The sequence below is a fragment of the Carcharodon carcharias genome, chromosome 5 (assembly GCF_017639515.1).
Source record: "Carcharodon carcharias isolate sCarCar2 chromosome 5, sCarCar2.pri, whole genome shotgun sequence".
Classification (NCBI taxonomy): domain Eukaryota; kingdom Metazoa; phylum Chordata; class Chondrichthyes; order Lamniformes; family Lamnidae; genus Carcharodon; species Carcharodon carcharias.
The window spans coordinates 159,471,844-159,492,400 of NC_054471.1; the positions used below are offsets into that span (position 1 = coordinate 159,471,844).

The following is a 20,557-nucleotide window of genomic DNA, read 5'->3' on the forward strand; positions in this document are numbered from 1 at the left end:
GGCGCTTTATTCATTACCTTTTGAAAATTCATTCCACATCTGCTGCATTCCTTTGATTTATCCAATTTCTCATTTGTTAAAACAACATGTTTTCCTTTTTAATAAAAGCTGACCATGATTCTGCCATGCATTTTTAAATGCTCACCAACTTCATCTCTAGGTTTGTCCACAACAAATGTATGTGTAACGGATTATGGTTACAGTTTCTCTTTTCCCTTGAACAGAGGTTTTGCATTATCTACCTACCAGTTCGCAGGCACAATTTTGCATTTCAGAAGATTGAAAACTTGTGTTCAGAGCCTCTAAGTCCACTTGCTTTGTTCAACAGCTAAGGGATGCAATCCATTAAGGTTCAATTACATCCATTTTGAATGTTGTTAATTTTTTCATAATTAATGCCTTTTCTGTTATCTCTGACATTTATACCCCTATACCTATATGATTATTTTCATCACCATTTGTAAGAACCGAAACTTACACATTTTTGCCATATCTACATCCTCTGCGACTTGATTTTCCTTCATCTTAGTGGTCTTAGCTGCTCTCCAATTATTTTTAATGTCCTTAATTATTTTCCTTTTATGCTACCTGCTGGCTTTTTTCACATCCCCACTTAATCTCCTTTTTCACCACTTCACTTTCTTAATTATCCCTCCACCCACAGAATTCTATCATTCCTCACTTTAGGAATACACCTCATTCGAAGATTCCCCATTGCTAGTCTATTATCCTTTTTGGTTTTCTGCCCAGTGTAGATAATTTGGGCCACATTTTGTTTCATCGCCACCTCTCTGCCATATTACTTTAACCTTAATCCTTTAACCTCCGCTCCCCCCACCACACCCCAAATGCTGCTGCCACATTCATTAAATTCCTTGCAAAAGAAAACAACAAGGCCATGTCTTCTGAAGTCCAATATTGAATGAAGTAGTATACATTATTGAACCAATGTAAAAACACAACTGGTTTATTTAAAATCATAATGTTTACATAAATAACAGAAAATGGTGAATATCTGTGCAGTTACCATACTTAATATAAGATAATGGGCCACTTCATGCATATTCTGGTCTTCTGCATTTGCTCTTTTTTCCTTTACCATACAAACCATGATATTCTAAGAGTCAACCTCTTCCTTCTCAATTGTGGGGGACTGGTGAAATCTTCAATTCTGTGTAGTTCTGTCCAAGCTAATTTCTCTCTTCAAATTGTGACTTGTTCTTCAGAAGGTAAGCTGCCAAGAATTCAATAGGATTGGGAGGTCTGGAAAACAAAATTTACTGAATGAACAGTCATGTTGTTTTATAGTAAATTAACTTTTTGTAACTTGCAGAATTCATGTTGTGAAACATCTAACGTGCAATCTTATCGCACGTGCATAAGTTAGTCTACGTAGCTTAAAAAAAGCAAAGCATGCAAGTACACATTTTAAAAACAAGGGCAATATAAAATGAATACACATCAAGACATGCATCGTAGGGTTACCGACAATACATGTCCTTTTAGAGTCCGTTAAGTGTTCCAAAGGTTTTGTACCTCTTCTTCATGTTTCGTTTGTGGGTTGTTAAGAGTTGCATAAAATTGGATTGATCTCAAACCATAACCTGTTGATAGGAACTATTTTCTAGTCACACTTGCTAAGAGATTAATTTGCCTTTAGCCACAGTTAGTTATGTGAAGGAAAGGCTCCTTTGGAATCTTTAAGTTCAGAATTCTTTAAAACGAGTAACCAGAAGTTGGGTACAGTGCTGCCCACAATGAGTTCGAATAAAGCTTCATTTTAAGTTCAAGCTAAAGACAATTGGTGGGAACTGAGGATTTCCCTACTACTCTTGGCATTTATTTTCTGAAAATTAAACTGGAGATTTGGAAAAATCCTGAAGTTTGAGAAGTTTTGGGTACCCGCTTCCAATTGTCACCACATCAGCTCTATTAGCCTATTTATAAGAATTTTTCAATTGTGGATACGCATGTCCTTACAGGCTATACACAGGCCACAAAAAGGATTAGATAATGGGATGAAAATAACTGATGAAATTATGAGATTACAATTGACGTTGGTGAGATTCAAAACAAAAACAGAATTACCTGGAAAAACTCAGCAGGTCTGGCAGCATCGGCGGAGAAGAAAAGAGTTGAAGTTTCGAGTCCTCATGACCCTTCATGAGGACTCGAAACGTCAACTCTTTTCTTCTCCGCCGATGCTGCCAGAGCTGCTGAGTTTTTCCAGGTAATTCTGTTTTTGTTTTGGATTTCCAGCATCCGCAGTTTTTTGTTTTTATGTCAGTGAGAATCAGTTATTTTATAAGGTAGCACAGTAACTTCATAATTACCTGCAATTTCAGTTAAGTAACAACTAAGTTATTTAGCATAATTGAAAACTGCAGCACAGGAGGCCATTTCTCCCATTGGGTCTGTGCCAGCTCTTTCGCAGAGCAATCCTGTTGGTCCTTCTACTCCACATCCCTGCAATGTTTTCTCCTTAAAGTATTTATCCAATTCCCTGATGAAAGCTCCAATTGTATTTCTGTTCATCACATCCAAACCCTAACCACTTGTTGCATGAAAATGATTTTCCTCAAATCGGTTCTGATTCTCTTGTCAATCTGTGCCCTCTAGTTATTTTTAGCCATTGGAAACAGTTTCTCTTTACTATATCTAAACCATTCATGATTTTAAGCACCAATATCTCAAATTTCCACAGCCTTCTCTGCTCCAAGGAGATCACCACCAACTTCTACAGTCTATTCATATAATGGTAATCCCTCATCCCTGGAACCTTTACAGTAGATCTCTTCTATACCTTCTCAAAAGCCTTCATCTCCTTCCTAAAGTGTGGTGCCTGGAATTTGACATAATACGCCAGATGGAGTCAAACAATGCCACCACCAAACACATCCTCCCTTCACCCCCCCAGTGATCGTTCCCTCCATCACCCCCTACACCTCAACCCCTTTCCCATGCAACCGCAGAAGGTGCAACACCTGCCCCTTTACGTCCCCTCTCCTCACTGTCCAAGGGCCCAAACACTCCTTTCAAGTGAAGTAGCATTTCACTCAATTTAGTCTACTGCATTCGCTGCTTCCAATGCGGTTTCCTCTACATTGGAGGGACCAAATGCAGATTGGGTGTCCGCAAGTATGATCCAGACCTCCCTGTCACTTGCCATTTCAACACTCCACCCTGCTGTCATGCCCACATGTCCATCCTTGGCCTGCTGCAATGTTCCAGTGAAGCTCAATGCAAACTGGAGGAACAGCACCTCATCTTCCGACTAGGCACTTTATAGCTTTCCGGACTGAATATTGAGTTTAACAATTTTAGATCATGAATTCTCTCCTCCATCCCCACCCCCTCTTTTCTAATAATTTATATAGATTTTTCTTTTCCCACTTATTTCCATTATTTTTAAATATATTTCCATCCGTTGTTTTATCTCTACCTTTTAGCCTATTTCGATCCCTTCCCCCCACCCCACCCCCACTAGGGCTATCTGTACCTTGCTCGTCCAACTTTCTACCCTTAACATCACCTATTAGCACATTTCTTAGCTAATATCACCACCGTCAATACCTCTTTGTCCTTTTGTCCATCACTGGCCCTTTATCCAGCTCTACTTGTCCCGTCCCCCCCTTTAAACCAGCTTATATTTCACCTCTCTTCTATTTTTCATTAATTCTGTTGAAGAGTCATATGGACTCGAAACGTTAACTGTGTTCCTCTCCGCAGATGCTGTCAGACCTGCTGAGTTTTTCCAGGTATTTTTATTTGTTTTTGTTTTGGATTTCCAGCATTTGCAGTTTTTTGCTTTTACGTGGATTTAGCAAAACTTCATGGGTTTTGTACTCTTATGTTTCTATTTATAAAGTCCAGGATCCTATACACTTTGTGAATTGTTTTGTTAACCTGTACTGCCAACTTCAAACAATCCATGCACAAGCAGCCTTTTTAAAATTGCACCATTTAGCCTGTATTATCTCTCATTCTTCCTACTAAAATGACTCATCTCACAATTTGCTGTGTTGAATTTCATCTGCAATGTGTCCTCCCATTTCGCCAGCCTATTTCATCTTGAAGTCTATTACTATCTACCTCAGTGTTCACTACAATTCCAAGTTGTCTCTGGAAATTTTGAAATTGTGCCCTACATCCCCAGTCCAAGCCATTAATCTGTAACAAAAATAGCAGTAGTCCTCGTACTAAACCTTGGAGAATATACCTCCCTTCAGTCTGAAAAACAGCCATTCACCAAAACTGTTTTCTATCCCTTAATCAATTTTGTATCCATGCTGTTACTGCCCCTTTTAACCCATGAACTTCATTTTTGCTAACAAGCTTTAAAGGCTTTTATGGTGTCCTAGTGGGGAGTTCACAGGAGCATATTAGATATAGAAAGGATATCCATTTAAAGAATGGGAGTGCTACAACCTTGAGACAAGATCCAGTCTTAGGTAATTTTGACCTGACTCTGCTCAGGAGCAAGAGATCACTCAGCCTTGGATGCTGAAACAATCCATTCCCTGCTGCCTGAAACCAGCAACATAGTTTTGATCTTGATTTACACTGGTAGAAAATAAAGTGCCTTATATCTCTGGGGCAAGGTAATGAAGGAGTACCTGACCTAGAGATGTGTGCTACCAGGACCAGGTATCACCCAGCATGTGACCTTGACCTCACTGTAATGCTCAATCTTGGAGGAGCTTTAGCAAACGTACAGATAAAAACTGTCCAATTCCACACTGGTCACCATCATGGTCTCTCAGCAGGTGGTAAATCATTGGCAGTTGTGCACTTTGGATCCATGAAATCAAGATTGTCTCCACTCATTTTACCAATAACCCTTCCAATTAACAGGATTGCATTAAGTCTAGAATGGACCAAGAGGAATGCATCAACCTTCTGTATCGTTATCCGCGCCACCACCAAAGCCTATTACTGAGAATAAAACTGCTGCTCCATACGGGCCTCAACATTGAATTTTATTGATTATATATCCTACTCAAAAGAATTTAGCTACATTATGGGATTTTACTCCAAAACCTCCAGACTGACTAGTGCTTGTATACATATTCTGGTACAGATAACACTGCATTACATGTCACAGCTACTGAATCCATTTTGAAATTAGGAATGTAATTACTTCGGCTAAGATTACAAAAGTATAGTGTGAATCCTGGACTGATAGCAATCAAGTCAAACCCAACAATATATAAATTATTAAAGAACATGTACATACATTTTGTTTAGCTGAAATGAGTGCAGTAAGTGACAACCATTCACTGGCTCATTCCCCATGGCAATGTCTTGGCCAGAGTTAAGCTGCCTGGTTTAAATTTCAAAAAATGTTCAGCAGTTAACAGTCAGTGACCACCAACTGATGCATTCTCCATGGCAACGCCTCTACTAGAGTCCACTTGCCAACTAATCAGCACTCTTCTCATACAGTACAAATATGTTGTTTCCCCTGACTTTGGTATTTTCTTGCGAATTGTCCTGATGAGTACAAATTAAAAGCTTTGACCAAAAAAAGTCTTTTTTCATCAGTACTCAAATTATTAAATTGCTAAATATCACGATGAAAACACTCTGGCCATTGCCATTTGACCTAGATCAGGAGTGACGATCACAACATTAGCAAGATTCAGAGATACTTACTATTTCTTTACATTAATAGTTTTCTTCATGTTACAAGAAACACAGAGAATGCTTTGAAATATAAGCTCCCAGTCATCCCATAAGTTATGAAGGAGTTCTCTCACCCTCTTGACAATGTACACAATGGATGATTTCATTCAACATAACCATCCCATGGCCCTAGGAGCAGTATATACTCACTTTCTATGAACATCTTACCTTTCTTTTGCCAGAACTGAAAGGCCTTGCAAAAGAATGGGTACCACCGTTTGATCCAGATACGCTCGAGTTGGGAGGGACTGCAGATCCACTTTCTGTTTAGATGTTTTCTCCGCATTCAGTTTTTCATTCTCAACTATCCTCTGTCCCATTCAGAGAAAAAATGTACAGCTTTAACTTTAATCCTCACCATGCATCTTCAATCAAAGTATACCTATGCAGTTTGTAATCCAAATAGGATTACTACCAATGATCAGTAAGAAAGTTCAATACAAATGAAGTTTCTTTCGTAGAACACTTTTTGACAGTAGGATTTGTGATTATCCTATCTTACCCTTCTACTCATCTCCCCAAGCAAGAAGACAGCCATTGCTCCCAGACGAATACTATCCAGACCTGGCTTCATTTAGTGACCAAGATTCAGGGCAACTATTGCGGGGAACATCTTCAACTGCAGTATAATGGAGATCAAAACAAAGAGAACTTGTGGGATGGGGAGCAAATTAAATCTGTGGCATAATGCTGTACAACCCAAAACCTGCCCTCTACATGATATTCTTAATGATCCACCTTTGTCTCACTCAAGTATCCATTACTCGTGTGTGAGCACAAACAGCAAATTTAACCGGCTGTTTGACTGCAAGGGCTTCACAACAGAGTATCGTCCTGCCCAAATGTACTTTACAACAGGAGAGTCGCTTAATAAGCATCAGGAAAGGATGACCAAGAGAGCAGTCAGAATAGCCAAGAACCTTAGACAGAAGAGCATTAAATAATTAATATACGATCGCCACAGAAGCACTTTTAAAATCCCAAGCCATAGCAGCTCTATATGATTCTCACTGTGGACTCACTGGACACTACCTGGAATGGTAACACACCCACACAGCCCTAAAAAGGAGATTAGGAAAGGTTTAGTGAAAAGTAAAAACCAGGAGGTGCTATATGATTTATAGAAGTCCATAGCTCAGTCATATGTGCAAACTCACTACGGAGTTTTAAGCATCGAGTTTTATTTAATGGTGTCTATAAATCTGTCAATGTAATGCCACTTCTTGTAAATAGTTGCACAGTCAAACCTATTTACATATGGAATCTGACAAAGGTTCATGGACAGTAGATAGCCAAAGAAAATAAATGCTACTTGCAAACGGAGGAGCTAAGCAACATTTAGAAAGAAGCAACCAAGGCCAGAAGAGAGCATAAAAGAGTTAATATACTTCCTCCAAGTATTCACTGTGAACAGTATTTTAAAGCCCCAAGCCATATTAGCTCCAAATCACAATCACTGTTAACTCAAGAGTGCTGCCTCATGAGAATGGCCACAAACACAGCCGAGAGATTAGGAAAGCTTTAATGAAGGTTAAGAAAACTTTACGAAGGCACACTTGGTTATAAAAGGCATTGTAAATATGTATTGAAGATAATTATGCAATTTACTTGCACAGAAAAAATTGCATGCACATAGGTTTGACTGTGCGTGAACCCGTCCCTCGAGTAAACTGCCACATGGCTCAGTTCCGTACCTGTACGTTCTCAGTGAGACCATATTCCGCATGAGGATTTTCTGATATCTGAAAAAAAAAACACTTCATCTGAGAAAGTACTACTTTTATCCTACCTAAGCAAAAGCTAAGAAACATATGTTCTTGTGTCTCACTTATTCCAAACTGGTATTACCTGCATCTGTCCTTCCAGGTTTGGTTCTGCAAGTGTATCACCGTGCTCTAAGGAAGTAAAGACACTGGTATTAAAATCATAATCTGGAACATCTCAGAAAGGTTCTTCATCCATATACTAATTGGGGGGACAGATGGAGTTCCTGTGTGCTAAAACATCCATCAATTCTGAATTATATGAATTATGCGTCAAGTAAATTCTGACAAACTGTCATTTCCTGATAACTGGAAATGCTCCACTTACATAAGTATATACTCATGTTATGGGCTGTGGCTGATGGTGTTCATGAATTGAATCTCGAGGCTGCCAAAGGGGAAGGAAGAAAATAGAAATATGGTAGTTATAGGGGATTCAATAATTTTGGGTATTGATGGCATCCTTTGCAGCCATAATTGAGAATCTCAATGTGTGTTGCCAGGGTAAGGAATATCTCAATGATGATGGAAAGACTCAGTTGCTGTGGTTCATGTCAGGACTAATAACTTAAGGCAGAAATCGGAGGAAATCCTGCTGAGCAAGTACCAGGAATTAGGAGCTAAATTAAAACAGGATTTCAAGGATGGTAACCTGTTATTACTCGAACTACATGCTGATTAGCATTGGAACAAATAGGACGGTGAACATGTGGCAAAAAAATTGTTTTGGGAAAGAAGGGTTCCACTTCATGGGACACTGGCGCAAGTACTGGGTAACGAGGTAGTTGTACAAATGGAACGTGCTGTACAGATAACAGGAATACTAAATTAACTTAAGTAGTTACTGCGAAAGTGACAAATAAGAAACGTGTTAAGGTAAACAATGAGGAAGACAGCATAAGGTCAGATGGACATGTATTGGTCTTTTGCTCAATTTATATATGAGCACAGTATGAAAAATAAACAGTGAATTAGAGGGTATGACATGGTGGCCAACACAGAGACATGACAGCAAGCTAATCATGATTGGAAGTTAAATATTCCAGGTATAAGATATTCAGAAAGAATATGGAAACTGGAAGATGAGGAGAGTAGCTTTATTGATTCAAGATACTATTATAACATTTATAAGAAAGGGTATAGATAAATGAAAACAATCAATGGAGACTGATTAGAACTAAGATAAAAGAGAGGACTTAAAACTGTATAGGGAGTTGTCTACAGGTCTCCTGTTAGCAGCAATGAAGTGACAACATATGTTAGTTCAGAGATTAGAGAGGTTTGTAGTAAAAGCAGAATTGTTTGAATGGAAAACTTTTATTTTCGTATAGTTTGGGAAGCCAAGTCAGGAAGGTAGCAAATTTTGAGTGTATTCATAATATTTTCTGGAGCAACATGTTTCTAGAACCAACAAAAGCGCAGGCAATACTAGACTTAATAGTCAGTAATACGCCCCTTGTTTAATTATCTAACAGTGATCATATTATCGAATTCAAAGCTAGGTTTGAAAAAAAAACTTAACTGTTACTAAGATTCTAGATTTTGGTATGGCTAGCTTAAACAGGATGAAACAGACTGACAATAGCACACTGCTCAACACTATTATTGAGCAAAATATACAGATGAACAGTTGGAACTAAAAATTGAGAAGACCTAAGCCATTGTCTTTGGTCCCTGTTACAAATTCTGTTTCCTAGCTACTGACTCCATCCCTCTCCGTGACAACTGTCTGAAGTTGAACTAAACGGTTTGCAAACTTGGTGTCATACTTGACCTTGAGATGAGCTTCCTACCATATATCTGCCCAATCACTAATACTTATTTCCAACTCCATAACATCACAACTCTGCCCTTGTCTCAGCTCATCCGCTATTGAAACTCTCATCCACGCCCTTACCTCTAGACTTTAGAAAAAGGGTGGTCAAGGGTAATGAGGGCTCATAGATGGGGGTAATATTGTAAGTGAAAATAAGGAAATGACATTTGTTGTCTCTTGTTAATTTTATGCTTCCATCTACACTACTTATTTCCATAATCTCTACTCTGTCCTCTACCATCTGTTCAATCGTCTAACCAGGTCAATGCAGGACATTGTGAAGGGGAAGGGCAAACAGTCAGAGGTCGTGGTTCACATTGGTACCAACGACATAGGTAGAAAGAGGAATGAGATCCTGCAACAAGAATTTAGGGAGCTAGGTAGCAGATTAAAAAGCAGGACCTCAAAGGTTGTAATTTCTGGATTACTCCCTATGCCATGTGCTAGTGAGAATAGGAATAGGAGGAAAGAGAGGATGAATGCATGGCTGAAGAGATGGTGCAGGAGGGAGGGCTTTAGTTTCCTGGATCACTGGGTCTGTTTCTGGTGAAGGTGGGCCTATACAAGTTGGACAGGTTACACCTGAACCAGAACGGAACCAACATCCTTGCAGGGAGGTTTGCTAGTGCTGTCGGGCGGTGGGGGGGTGGGGGGAGCTATTTTGGCAGGGGCTTGGGATACAGAGTGGAGGTACAGTAGGCAGTGATACACAGCCAAATATAGAAGAGAAATTAAGGCAGTCTGGAAGGCAGAGCAAATATAGACCTGTTAAGGCCCAAGGGAATAATGCAAGGCTGGATTGCATCTATTTTAACACAAGGAGTCTTACAGGTAAGAGAGATGAATTGAGGGCATTGATGATACATGGAAATATGATATTGTTGTTCTCACAGAGACATGGTTGAGGGAAGGGCAGGACTGGCAGCTCATTATTCCAGGGTATATAATCTTCAGGCAAAACAGTGGTGGTGGGGGGGGGGGGGGGGGGGGGGGGGGGGGGGGGGGGGCGCGGCATGTAAAAGAGAAGGTGGCATTGCAGTATTGATCAAGGAGTCAACTACTGCAGTAAGGAGGGATGGTATCTTAAAAGGTTCCTCAAATGAGGCTATATGGGTAGAACTTAAAAACAAAAAGCAGGCAATCACTTTGCTGGGAGTGTACTAAAGGCCTCCAAACAGTTAGGGGGTGAGATAGAGGAGCAGATATGTAGGCAAATCTCAGAAGTGTAACAATAATTGAGTAATAATGGTAGGGGATTTCAACTTCCCCAATATTAATAGATAGTCTTAGTGTGAAAGGTTTAGATGGGGAGGAATTCTTAAAGTACAATCAGGAGAGCTTTTTGAGCCAGCACGTAGAAAGTCCTACAAGAGAAGGGGCAACACTGGACCTAATCTTAGGGAATGAAACCAGGCAAGTGGTAGAAGTGTCAGTGGGGGAGCATTTTGGAGATAGTGACCTCTAAGATTTAAGGTAATTATGGAAAATAACAAAGATGGACTGGAAATAAAGGCCCTGAATCGGGGGGAAGGCCGATTTCAATGTGATAAGACAGGATCTGGCCAAATGGACTGGGAGCAGCTACTATTAGGAAAGTCTGCATCAGACCAGTGGGAGTCATTCAAAAAGAAAATAGTGAGAGTTCAGGGCCAACATGTTCCGTAAAGGTGAGTGGTAGGACCAACAAGTCCAGGGAATCCTGGATGTCAAGGGATATAGAGGATTGGATAAGGGAAAAAATATGGAGGCTTATGGCAGATACAGAGGGCTGAAAACAGCAGAAGCCCTAGAGGAGTATAGAAAGTGCGGGGGGGGGCGGGACCTAAAAAGTAATTAAGAGTCTGAAGAGGACACACTAAAAGAACACTGGCAGGCAACATATAGGAAAATCCCCAGGCATTTTATAAATATATTACGGGCAACAGGATAACCAGGGAAAGATTAGGGACCAAAATGGCAATGTGTGTATGGAGCTGGAGGACAAAGGTGAGGTATTAAATGATTACATTTCATCTGTGTTCACTATGGAGAAGGACAATCTAGGTGTAGAAACCAGGGTGGGGGACTGTGATATACTTGAACAAATTAGCATTGAAAGGGAGGAAGTAATAGTGATTTTAAAATGCTTAAAAGTGGATAAATCCACAGGCCCAGATGAGATGTATCCCAGGCTGCTATATGAGGCAAGAGATGATTGCAGGGGTTCTGACACTAATTTTCATATCCTCTCTGGCCACAGGAGAGGTGCCAGAGGACTGGAGGACAGCTAAGGGTGGTACCATTATTCAAGAAGGGTGGTAGGGATAAACCAGGTAATTACAGGCCAGTGAGTCCAACATCAGTGGTAAGGAAACAATTGGAAAAATTCTGAGGGACAGGATTAATCTCCGCTTGGAGAGACAGTGATTAATCAGGGATAATCAGCATGGCTTTGTCAGGGGAGAGATCATGTCTAACAAATTTGATTCAATTTTTCGAGGTGGCGGCTAATCGTGGTGATGAGAGAGTAGTGCAGTTGATGTAGTCTACATGGACTTCAGTAAGGCTTTCTCCGGCATGGGAGAACGGTCAAGAAGGTAAGAGCCCATAGGATCCAGGGCAATTTGATGAATTGGATGCAAAATTGGCTTAGTGGCAGGAGGCAGAGGGTGATGGTTGAAGGCTGTTTTTGCAATTGGAAGCCTGTGACAAGTAGTTTACCGCAGGGATCAGTGCTGTGACCCTTGCTGCTTGTAGTGTACATTAATGATTTAGACGTGAATATAGGAGGTATAATCATAAGTTGACAGATGACACAAAAATTGGTGGTGACGTAAATAGTGAGGAGGAATGCTTAGATTACTGGACAATATAGATGGGCTGGTTAGATGGGCAGAGCAATGGCAAATGAAATTTAATCCTGAGAAGTGTGAGGTGATGCATTTTGGGAGGATTAACATGGCAAGGATATACACAATGAATGGTAGGACTCTAGGAAGTACAGAGGATCGGAGGGACCTTGGTGTACATGTCCATAGATCCCTGAAGGCAGCAGCACAGGTAGATAAGGTGGTTAAGGTATAGAGTTAGAGTTATATAGCACAGAAACAGGCTCTTTGGCCCATTGTGTCCATGCCGGCCATCAAGCACCTATCTATTCTCCATTTTCCTGCAATTGGCCCATAGCCCTGTATGCTTTGGCATTTCAGGTGCTCATCTAAATATTTAAGGGATACTTGCCTTTATTAGCTGAGGCATAGAATATAAGAGCAGGGAGGTTATGTTGGAGCTGTATAAAACGCTACAGCTGGAGTACTGTGCAGTTCTGGTTGCCACATTATAGGAAGAATATGATTGCACTGGAGATGGTGCAGAGGGGATTCACCAGGATGTTGCCTGGGCTGGAGCGTTTCGGCTATGAAGAGAGACTGCATAGGCTACGGTTGTTTTCTTTAGAGCAGAGAAGGCTGAGGGGCGGGGGGGGAACCTGATTGAGGTAAACAAAATCATGAAGGGCATAGATAGGGTAGATAGGAAGAAGCTTTTCCCCTTAGCAGAGGTGTCAATAACCAGGGGGCATAGATTTAAAGTGAGGGGCAGGAAGTTGAGGAGATTTGAGGAAAATATTTTTCACCCAGAGGGTGGTTGGAATCTGGAACACACCCTCTGAGGGGGTGGTAGAGGCAGGAACCCTCAACATTTAAGAAGTATTTAGATGAGCACTTGAAACGCCACAGCTACGGGCCAAATGCTGGAAAATGAGATTAGAAAAGATAGGTGCTTGATGGCCGGCATGAATATGATGGGCCAAAGGGCCTATTCCTGTGCTGTATAACTCTGACAATAACTTGCCTTTAATTCAGTGAGCTTCAATTTCAGCTAACAGTCTTTTATGTAGAATCTTCTCGAAAGCCTTCTGATAGTCCATATAAACTATATCTGTTGACATTTACCTGTCTACCTTTAGTTACTTGCTCAAAAAAAAAATAAAGTTTCTTATACAGAACCTACACTATCCAAATCAACATTGGTTTTCTCTAATCAGCTCAAATGAAGTGCTCAGTCACTTTGTTCTTAATCATACACTCCAATAACAGACCAATAGGTTTATAACTTCCTGACTACTCTTTCACCTTCCTTAAAAAACATTTGTAATGTTTTTCCAATATAAGAGGATAATTCCAGAATCAACAGCTTTGGAAGATAATTGCTAAAGGGTCTGCAATTGCCTAGCTGCCTCCAAAACCTTGGGGTGGAAATCATCAGATCCTCCAAGGCTGTTTATTTGCTTGCATTAACTTCATTGAGTTCCAGTCCTTGACTCATTAATTTCCCTAGAATGTCATGTATATTATCACCCTCCTTTACTGTGAAAACTGACACAAAGTAATTAATTATTGAGTTGGAGTTTGATTCAAGGGAAAACCAACATGAATTCAGAAATAAGTGAAAGTCACAGGGCTTCACATCACACCAGCTGTGGCTCAATGACAGGTGATCACAGGGTGTGTGCAGAAAGGTGGAGCTGAATGATGGTGCAGGCTCAAAGGGCCAAATGGCTTAGCCCTGCCCCAAGCCTTATGTTCTTATTTCACAGGTTCAAGTATGTCTTCAGAAACCTGAACACAATGTAGGCTGATGGTGTAGTAATGACAGAGAGCTGCACTGAGAGGTGACATCACTTGAAAAAGATGTCATAAAATGCACTACATAAATGCAAGTTCTTTCTTTTACATACCATTAATGCCCATTCCTTTTGGCATGAGATAACCTCTTTCACAATATTTCAGGTACATGAATGTCTTAAGTTGCTTTTATATTTTGCCAGTTAGGATCCACAGGCAAACAAAGGTTAAAAACATTTGAATTTCTATTAAACTATTTTTGCTCCTACTGTTTTAAAACTTCTACCAGTCTAACTGTTCCCAGTAAACATGCTGTACCGGCACCAGTGTGACCGTTGCTTTGTATAGGCAAAATTTGACAACATCATAAATGTGTCCCAGTCCTGTAAACACATGTCACGGCACAAGTACAAGTGCCCAAAAGGGAGTGGTCAGACTCAGTGTTTCTACACATACAGTTCCCCTTTGCCTCCAGGTTAGAGGGAGACTGGCATCATGATTTAAAGCTATCTTCAGGAGAACTCCACTCCAGGACTACAACTTCAAGACCTCTAAAATAACGTCTTCAAAGGAGAAGTTGTGTTCAGTTGATTACTCACATTGAGTATCAGTGACTCTGAAGTCATAATAGTAAAATAGGGCAAAGCTTGGTTAAAAACAAGTACTTTTCCACTAATGACAAGGATGTCTGTTTTTGATCACTGTACCACGGCACCTCAGGGATTGCATGTAAGTATTAAACAAATGCTCCAATTAAATGACATTTCAATAACTATATAACACCTTCAATGTCCGAAAACATCTGAGGCAGTTCACAGAAGGGAAAAAAAGATGATGAGCCACAGGATTGATTAGGGGTTGTGTCCAAAGGTTTGGTCAAAGAAATGGGTTTAACGCTGGTCTTAAAAAGAGAGACAGAGCAAAATTCCTGACTGGAACTTAAAGCAGGTTGCTGATAGTGGGGATACACAAGAGACATGAGAGGGTGGAGTAAATCAGAGAGATGGGAAAAGAGAGTTCATGAGGGGATACACAAGACACGGATAAGAAGTTGAATTGTAAGGCGCTGAGGGAAACTAGGAACCGATGTGGGTCAAAGTTGGTGTTAACAACAAATCGTCGTGCTGATTTTTGCATTTATACTACCCTCGCGAACCTCCACACCCACAGACTAACAGTACCAACAAGTCAGTAAGAAATACCGAATTACAAATAGGGCCAGGGTCACCGAGGAGGAGGGTCGGAGCCGCCTAAACTGGCGGCGCCGAGAAACTTATCGTCGCGGGGCGGCTTTGCGGCCTGGCCACACAGGTTGGCAACTAGGCGAGGCCAGCTTCAGCTCCTTCTTCTCAGGCAGCACTTCGGCCGTTACCGCAGATCGAAATGCCCGCCGCTACAGTCATTACTAGTAAGCGGCCGAACGGTTTTTTTTTAAAAAAGGCCGACTAGTTCCAAATCACCAAACTCACCTTCCGCCATGTTTGTTGTCCGTTTCTATGCACTGCCCCGCATCCCCGGTGAGACGAGCTCGGCGATTGGTCTCCGCCGAAGGTACCATTGATTGCGAACTCCGATTGGCCCGACCAATGACGTTTTGAGGAGAAGAGGGTGATTGGTTGATCGGAGGGTGGGCGGAGCTAATCGTGCGGACTGCGACAAATTTATAGTCGGTTAGTGAGGCGAAGCGGTTGGTGACGTCTGAGCCCGCCAGGCGCATGCTCAGTGCTGGCAATGAGGAGGTAGTCGTGTAAGTGTCACAGTGTTTCAGTCAATCAGTGTTAACTCGATCTAAAAAGGCCCTTAGAACAATTTTAATTTAATATCATGAATTACAATCAATGAAGGTAGATATATAAATTATTCCTAACCATCTTAGTCCAGTTCCAAGTCAACAAGGTTTTGAATGCAAAACAACAACATCTTGGATTTATACAGCGCCTTAAACATCCTAAAACGGTCCAAGACACTTCACAGGAGAGTCATAGAGCAAAATTTGACATCCAGCCACGTAAGAATTAGGTCAAATGACCAAAAGCTTGGTCAAAAAGGTAGGTTTAAAGGAGCATATTAAAGAAGGAAAATGTGTTAGGGAGGTTTAGGGCAGGAATTCCAGAGTTTGGGGCCTAGCAAATTGAAGGCATGGCCACCAGTGGTGGACCAAATAAAATTAGGGATGCTTAAGAGGGCAGGAATGGAGGAGTGTAGATTTCTCAGAGGGTTATAGGTAATGTTTCCTCTAGGTTGCGCCCGGGCAGCTATCGGGAATGTGTGCTTCTCTGGGGAGAAAGAGGCCATGCGCAAGCTGTATTCGCTTTGAGATAGACCTTTAATTTTAAAGTGACTGCGCATTCCAACTAATGGGCACACAGTGAAGGAAAATTAAGAGGGCGTATTTGAGGGCTAACGTAGATTACAGAAATAGGGAAGAGTGAGGCCCTGGAGAGTTGAAAACAAAAATGAGAATTTTAAAATCTAGGTATTGTTAAAGTGGGAACCATTGTAGGTATGCAAGCTCAGAAGTGATAGCTGAATAGGATTTGGTGTGAATTAGGTCACAGGCAGCACAAGTTTATGGAGGATTTAACATGGGAGGTTGGCCAGAATCATGTTGGCAGGGTCAAGTCTAAAGGTGACAAAGGCATGCATGAGAATAAAAGCAGCAGATGAGCTGAAGCAGGGGTGGAATCAGAAGATGTTACAAGAGGTGGAATTAGGCAATCTTAGCAATGGCATGAATATGTGATTGGTACCTCATCGGAGGGTCAAATATGAGGCCAGGGTTGCGAACAGCCCTATTCAGATACTTGGGAGAGAAATGGAGCCTGTGGTCAGGGACTGGAGACAATGACTTTGGCATTCCCAATATTTAGTTGTAAAACACTTCTGCTCATCTTACTGACCTTGGAGAAGTAGTCCAACAATTTAGAGACAGTGAAGGGGTTGAAAGAGATGGTGGTGAGGTAGATCTGGATGTCATCAGCATACATGTGGAAAGTGGCTGCTTTCAGGTGATGTTGCTGAGGTAAGCATGTAGATGAGAAATAGAGGGACCAAGGATTGATCATTGAGGAACACCAGAGGTAATGGTGTGAGATCAGGAAGAGAAACCATTGCAGGAGATTGTCTTTTTTTTATTCATTCACAGGATGTGGGTGTCACTGGCTGAGCCAGCATTTATTGTTCATCCCTAGTTGCCCTTGAGAAGGTGGTAGTGAGCTGCCTTCTTGAACCGCTGCACTCTATGTGGCATAGGTACACCCACCATGCTGTTAGGAATGGAGTTCCAGGATTTTAACCCAGCGACAGTGAAGGAACGGCAATGTATTTCCAAGTCATGATGGTGAGTGACTTGGAGGGGAACTTCCAGGTGGATGGTGTCGATAGTGGGGGATTCAGTGATGGTAATGCCATTGAACATCAAAGGGCAATGGTTGGATCCTCTGTTGTTGGAGATGGTCATTGCCTGACACTAGTGTGGCACAAATGTTACTTGCCACTTGTCAGCCCAAGCCTGGATATTGTCCAGGTCTTGCTGCATTTGGACATGGACTACTTCAGTATCTGAGGAGTTGCGAATGGTGCTAAACATTGTGCAATTGTCAGCGAACATCCCCACTTCTGACTTATGATGGAAAGTAGGTCATTGATGAAACAGGTGAAGATGGCTGAGCCAAGGAAAATAACCTGAGAAACTCCTGCACTGATGTCCTGGAGCTGAGATGACTGACCTCCAACAACCACAGCCATCTTCCTTTGCGCTAAGTATGACTCAAACCAGCGGAGAGTTTTCCCCCTGATTCGCATTGACTCCAGTTTTGATAGGGCTCCTTGATGCCACACTTGGTCAAAGGGCAATCACTGTCATCTCACATCTGGAGTTCAGCTTTTTTGTCCACATTTGAACCAAGGCTGTAATGAAGTCAGGAACTGAGTGGCCCTGGTGGAATCCAAACTGGGCATCAGTGAGCAGGTTATTGCTTGATAGCACTGTTGATGACCCCTTCTATTATTTTACTGATGATGGAGAGTAGACTGATGGGGCAGTAATTGGCCGGGTTGGATTTGTCCTGCTTTTGGTGTACAGGACATACCTGGGCAAATTTCCACATAATTGGGTAGATGCCAGTGTTGTAGTTACACTGGAACAGCTTGGCTAGCGGTGCGGCAAGTACTGGAGACTTGAGGTCTTCAGTACTATTGCTGGAATGTTGTCAGGGCCCATAGCCTTTCCAGTATCTAGTGCCTTCAGCTGTTTCTTGATATCATGTGGAGTGACTTGAATTGGCTGAAGACTGGCTTCTGTGATGCTGGGGACCTCTGGAGGAGGTGGATCATCCATTCACCACTTCTGTCTGAAGATTGTTGCAAATGCTTCAGCCTTATCTTTTGCACTGATGTGCTGGGCTCCTCCCATTGAGGATGGGGTTATTTGTGGAGCCTTCCTCTAGTGAGTTGCTTAATTGTTCACAATCATTCACAACTGGATGTGGCAGGACTGCAAAGCTTAGACCTGATCCGTTGGTTGTGGGATCGCTAAGCTCTGTCTATCACTTGCTGCTTATACTGTTTGGTATGCAAGTAGTCCTGTTTTATAGCTTCACCAGGTTGATACCTCATTTTTTGGTATGCCTGGTGCTGCTCCTGGCATGCCTTGCTGCATTCTTCATTGAACCATGGTTGATCCTCTGGCTTGATTGTAATGGTAGAGTGGGGGATATGCTGGGCCGTGAGGTTACAGATTGTGTTTGAGTACAGTTCTGCTGCTGCTGCTGACCCACAGCACCTAATGGATGCCCAGCCTTGAAATTTATCCCACAACACGATGGATGGTATCCAGGATGTGAAGGTGGGACTTCATCTTCACAAGGACTGTGCGCTGGTCACTTCTACTGATGCTGTCATGGACAGGTGCATCTGTGGCAGGCAGGTTGGTGAGGTCAAGTATATTTTTCCCTCTTGTTGGTTCCCTCACCACCTGCCGCAGACCCAGTCTGGCAGCTATGTCCTTTAGGACTCGGCCAGCTCTGTCAGTAGTGGTGCTACCTCAGATGCTGATGGTAGCCCCCATATGTTAGTAAGGAGGACCTTGCAGGGTCAACAGGGCTGAGAATGCCATTGTTGCTTCTGGTGCCTAGGTTGATGTCGGGTCGATTCCTTTTTTGTGTAGTCTTTGATACATGGAAGGGCATTTAAGAGTCAACCATATTGCTGACTCCCATTCCTCTCCAAAGTCTTGCAACATGGTGCCATCTCCAAATCTGTGCCCACTTTTCCTGAAATTCCATGTTTAATTACCTCCAACCAGGTTTTACCCTTGCTATAGTACTGAAACAGCTCCTTTCAAAGTCAGAAATGACATCCTCCTTGACTATAACAAAAATAAACTATTCCTCGTCCCTCTTGACCTCTCTACAGCCTTTAACAAGGTTGGCCACACCATTGTCCTCCAACACCTTTTCAACATATTCCAGCTGGTACTGCACTTGTTATATACATTGCTATATACATACATATTGTTAGAGTCACATGTAGGCCAGACCAGGTAAGGGTAAGGATGACAGATTTCCCTCTCTAAAGAACCAGATAGGTTCAACAATTGACAATAGTTTCATGGTCATCATTAATTCCAGATTTTTATTGAATTTGAACCTGGGTCCCCAGAGCGTTACCCTGGGTCTCTGGATTACTAGTCCAGCGACAATACCACTCCACCATCTCTTCCCTTGGCTAAGACTGGATATATAGCTCACCCGACGTCACCGCGTGTCATTTTACACGCTGACGTACGGGGCCTGCCCCTCACACGTCAAGCGGAAAATTCTGCCCTAGAGTCCTTCTGCTGGGTTTAATCATTTGATGATATGTTGGTGTAATTAGAGAATCGTAATTCTGGCTACGTGTAAATTAATTACTTTGCTTAGTTAATGGTATGACAAGGTAGGTTAGCTCAGTTGGCTAGAGCATGGTTCTTAATAACAGATTCAGTTCCTGTACTAGCTGAGGTCATTCTTCAGGCCTGCCCCTTCTACTAGCCCTATTGTGATATCATAGAAATACAGTAGAGACAGTTAGAGAGCCTTTGGACAATTGAGATTGTTACATGAAAGGAGAGAATGATACAATTGGACAATAAAACTTTAATTAACATGTAGGCGTAACTGAAGAATAGTAAATCTGAAAAGTTTATTGTAATTAGAGAATGGCCGAGTTTTGTTGTGACAAAAATTAAGCAATTTTAACTGTGATTATTTATTGATTTAATTTCTCTATTGCTGGCCACTGTACAATGGCTGTTTCTGCAGGCAGTGGGAATATACATTTTGTTCTAGCAGTCAAAATCAATTAATATGAGATGAATTGAGATTTGATTTGAGGTTCGATTCCTGTGAAAGAAAAGTTTAATATATTAATTGTTTAAATGACGCAAGCTATTAATTTTGACCTTACTGAGGCAGAGTTGTTGCACTAGCACAGAACAAAGAACCAAGCAAACTTGGGACTGTGGTTTTAATTGATAACAAAAACAGAATTACCTGGACAAACTCAGCAGGTCTGGCAGCATCGACTGAGAAGAAAAGAGTTGACGTTTCGAGTCCTCATGACCCTTCAACAGAACTGATCTTTCTTTACAAGGAGAGGGAAATATAAGCTGGTTTAAGGTGGGGTGGGGGGGAGAAGTGGAGGGGGGG

General features: G+C 41.7%; 1 protein-coding gene across 1 annotated transcript; it reads right to left on the minus strand.

Annotated features, from left to right (window-relative positions):
• Positions 1-951: 951 nt before the first annotated feature.
• On the minus strand, positions 952-15,434 carry dpy30 (dpy-30 histone methyltransferase complex regulatory subunit). The gene is made up of 5 exons (XM_041187722.1): positions 15,338-15,434; positions 7,534-7,580; positions 7,380-7,427; positions 5,854-5,996; positions 952-1,263 (listed from the first exon to the last, which is right to left on the minus strand). The coding sequence occupies exons 1-5, from the start codon at positions 15,345-15,347 to the stop codon at positions 1,191-1,193; spliced, it is 321 nt and encodes a 106-aa protein (XP_041043656.1). The 5' UTR covers positions 15,348-15,434; the 3' UTR covers positions 952-1,190.
• Between the last annotated feature and the right edge of the window lie 5,123 nt (positions 15,435-20,557).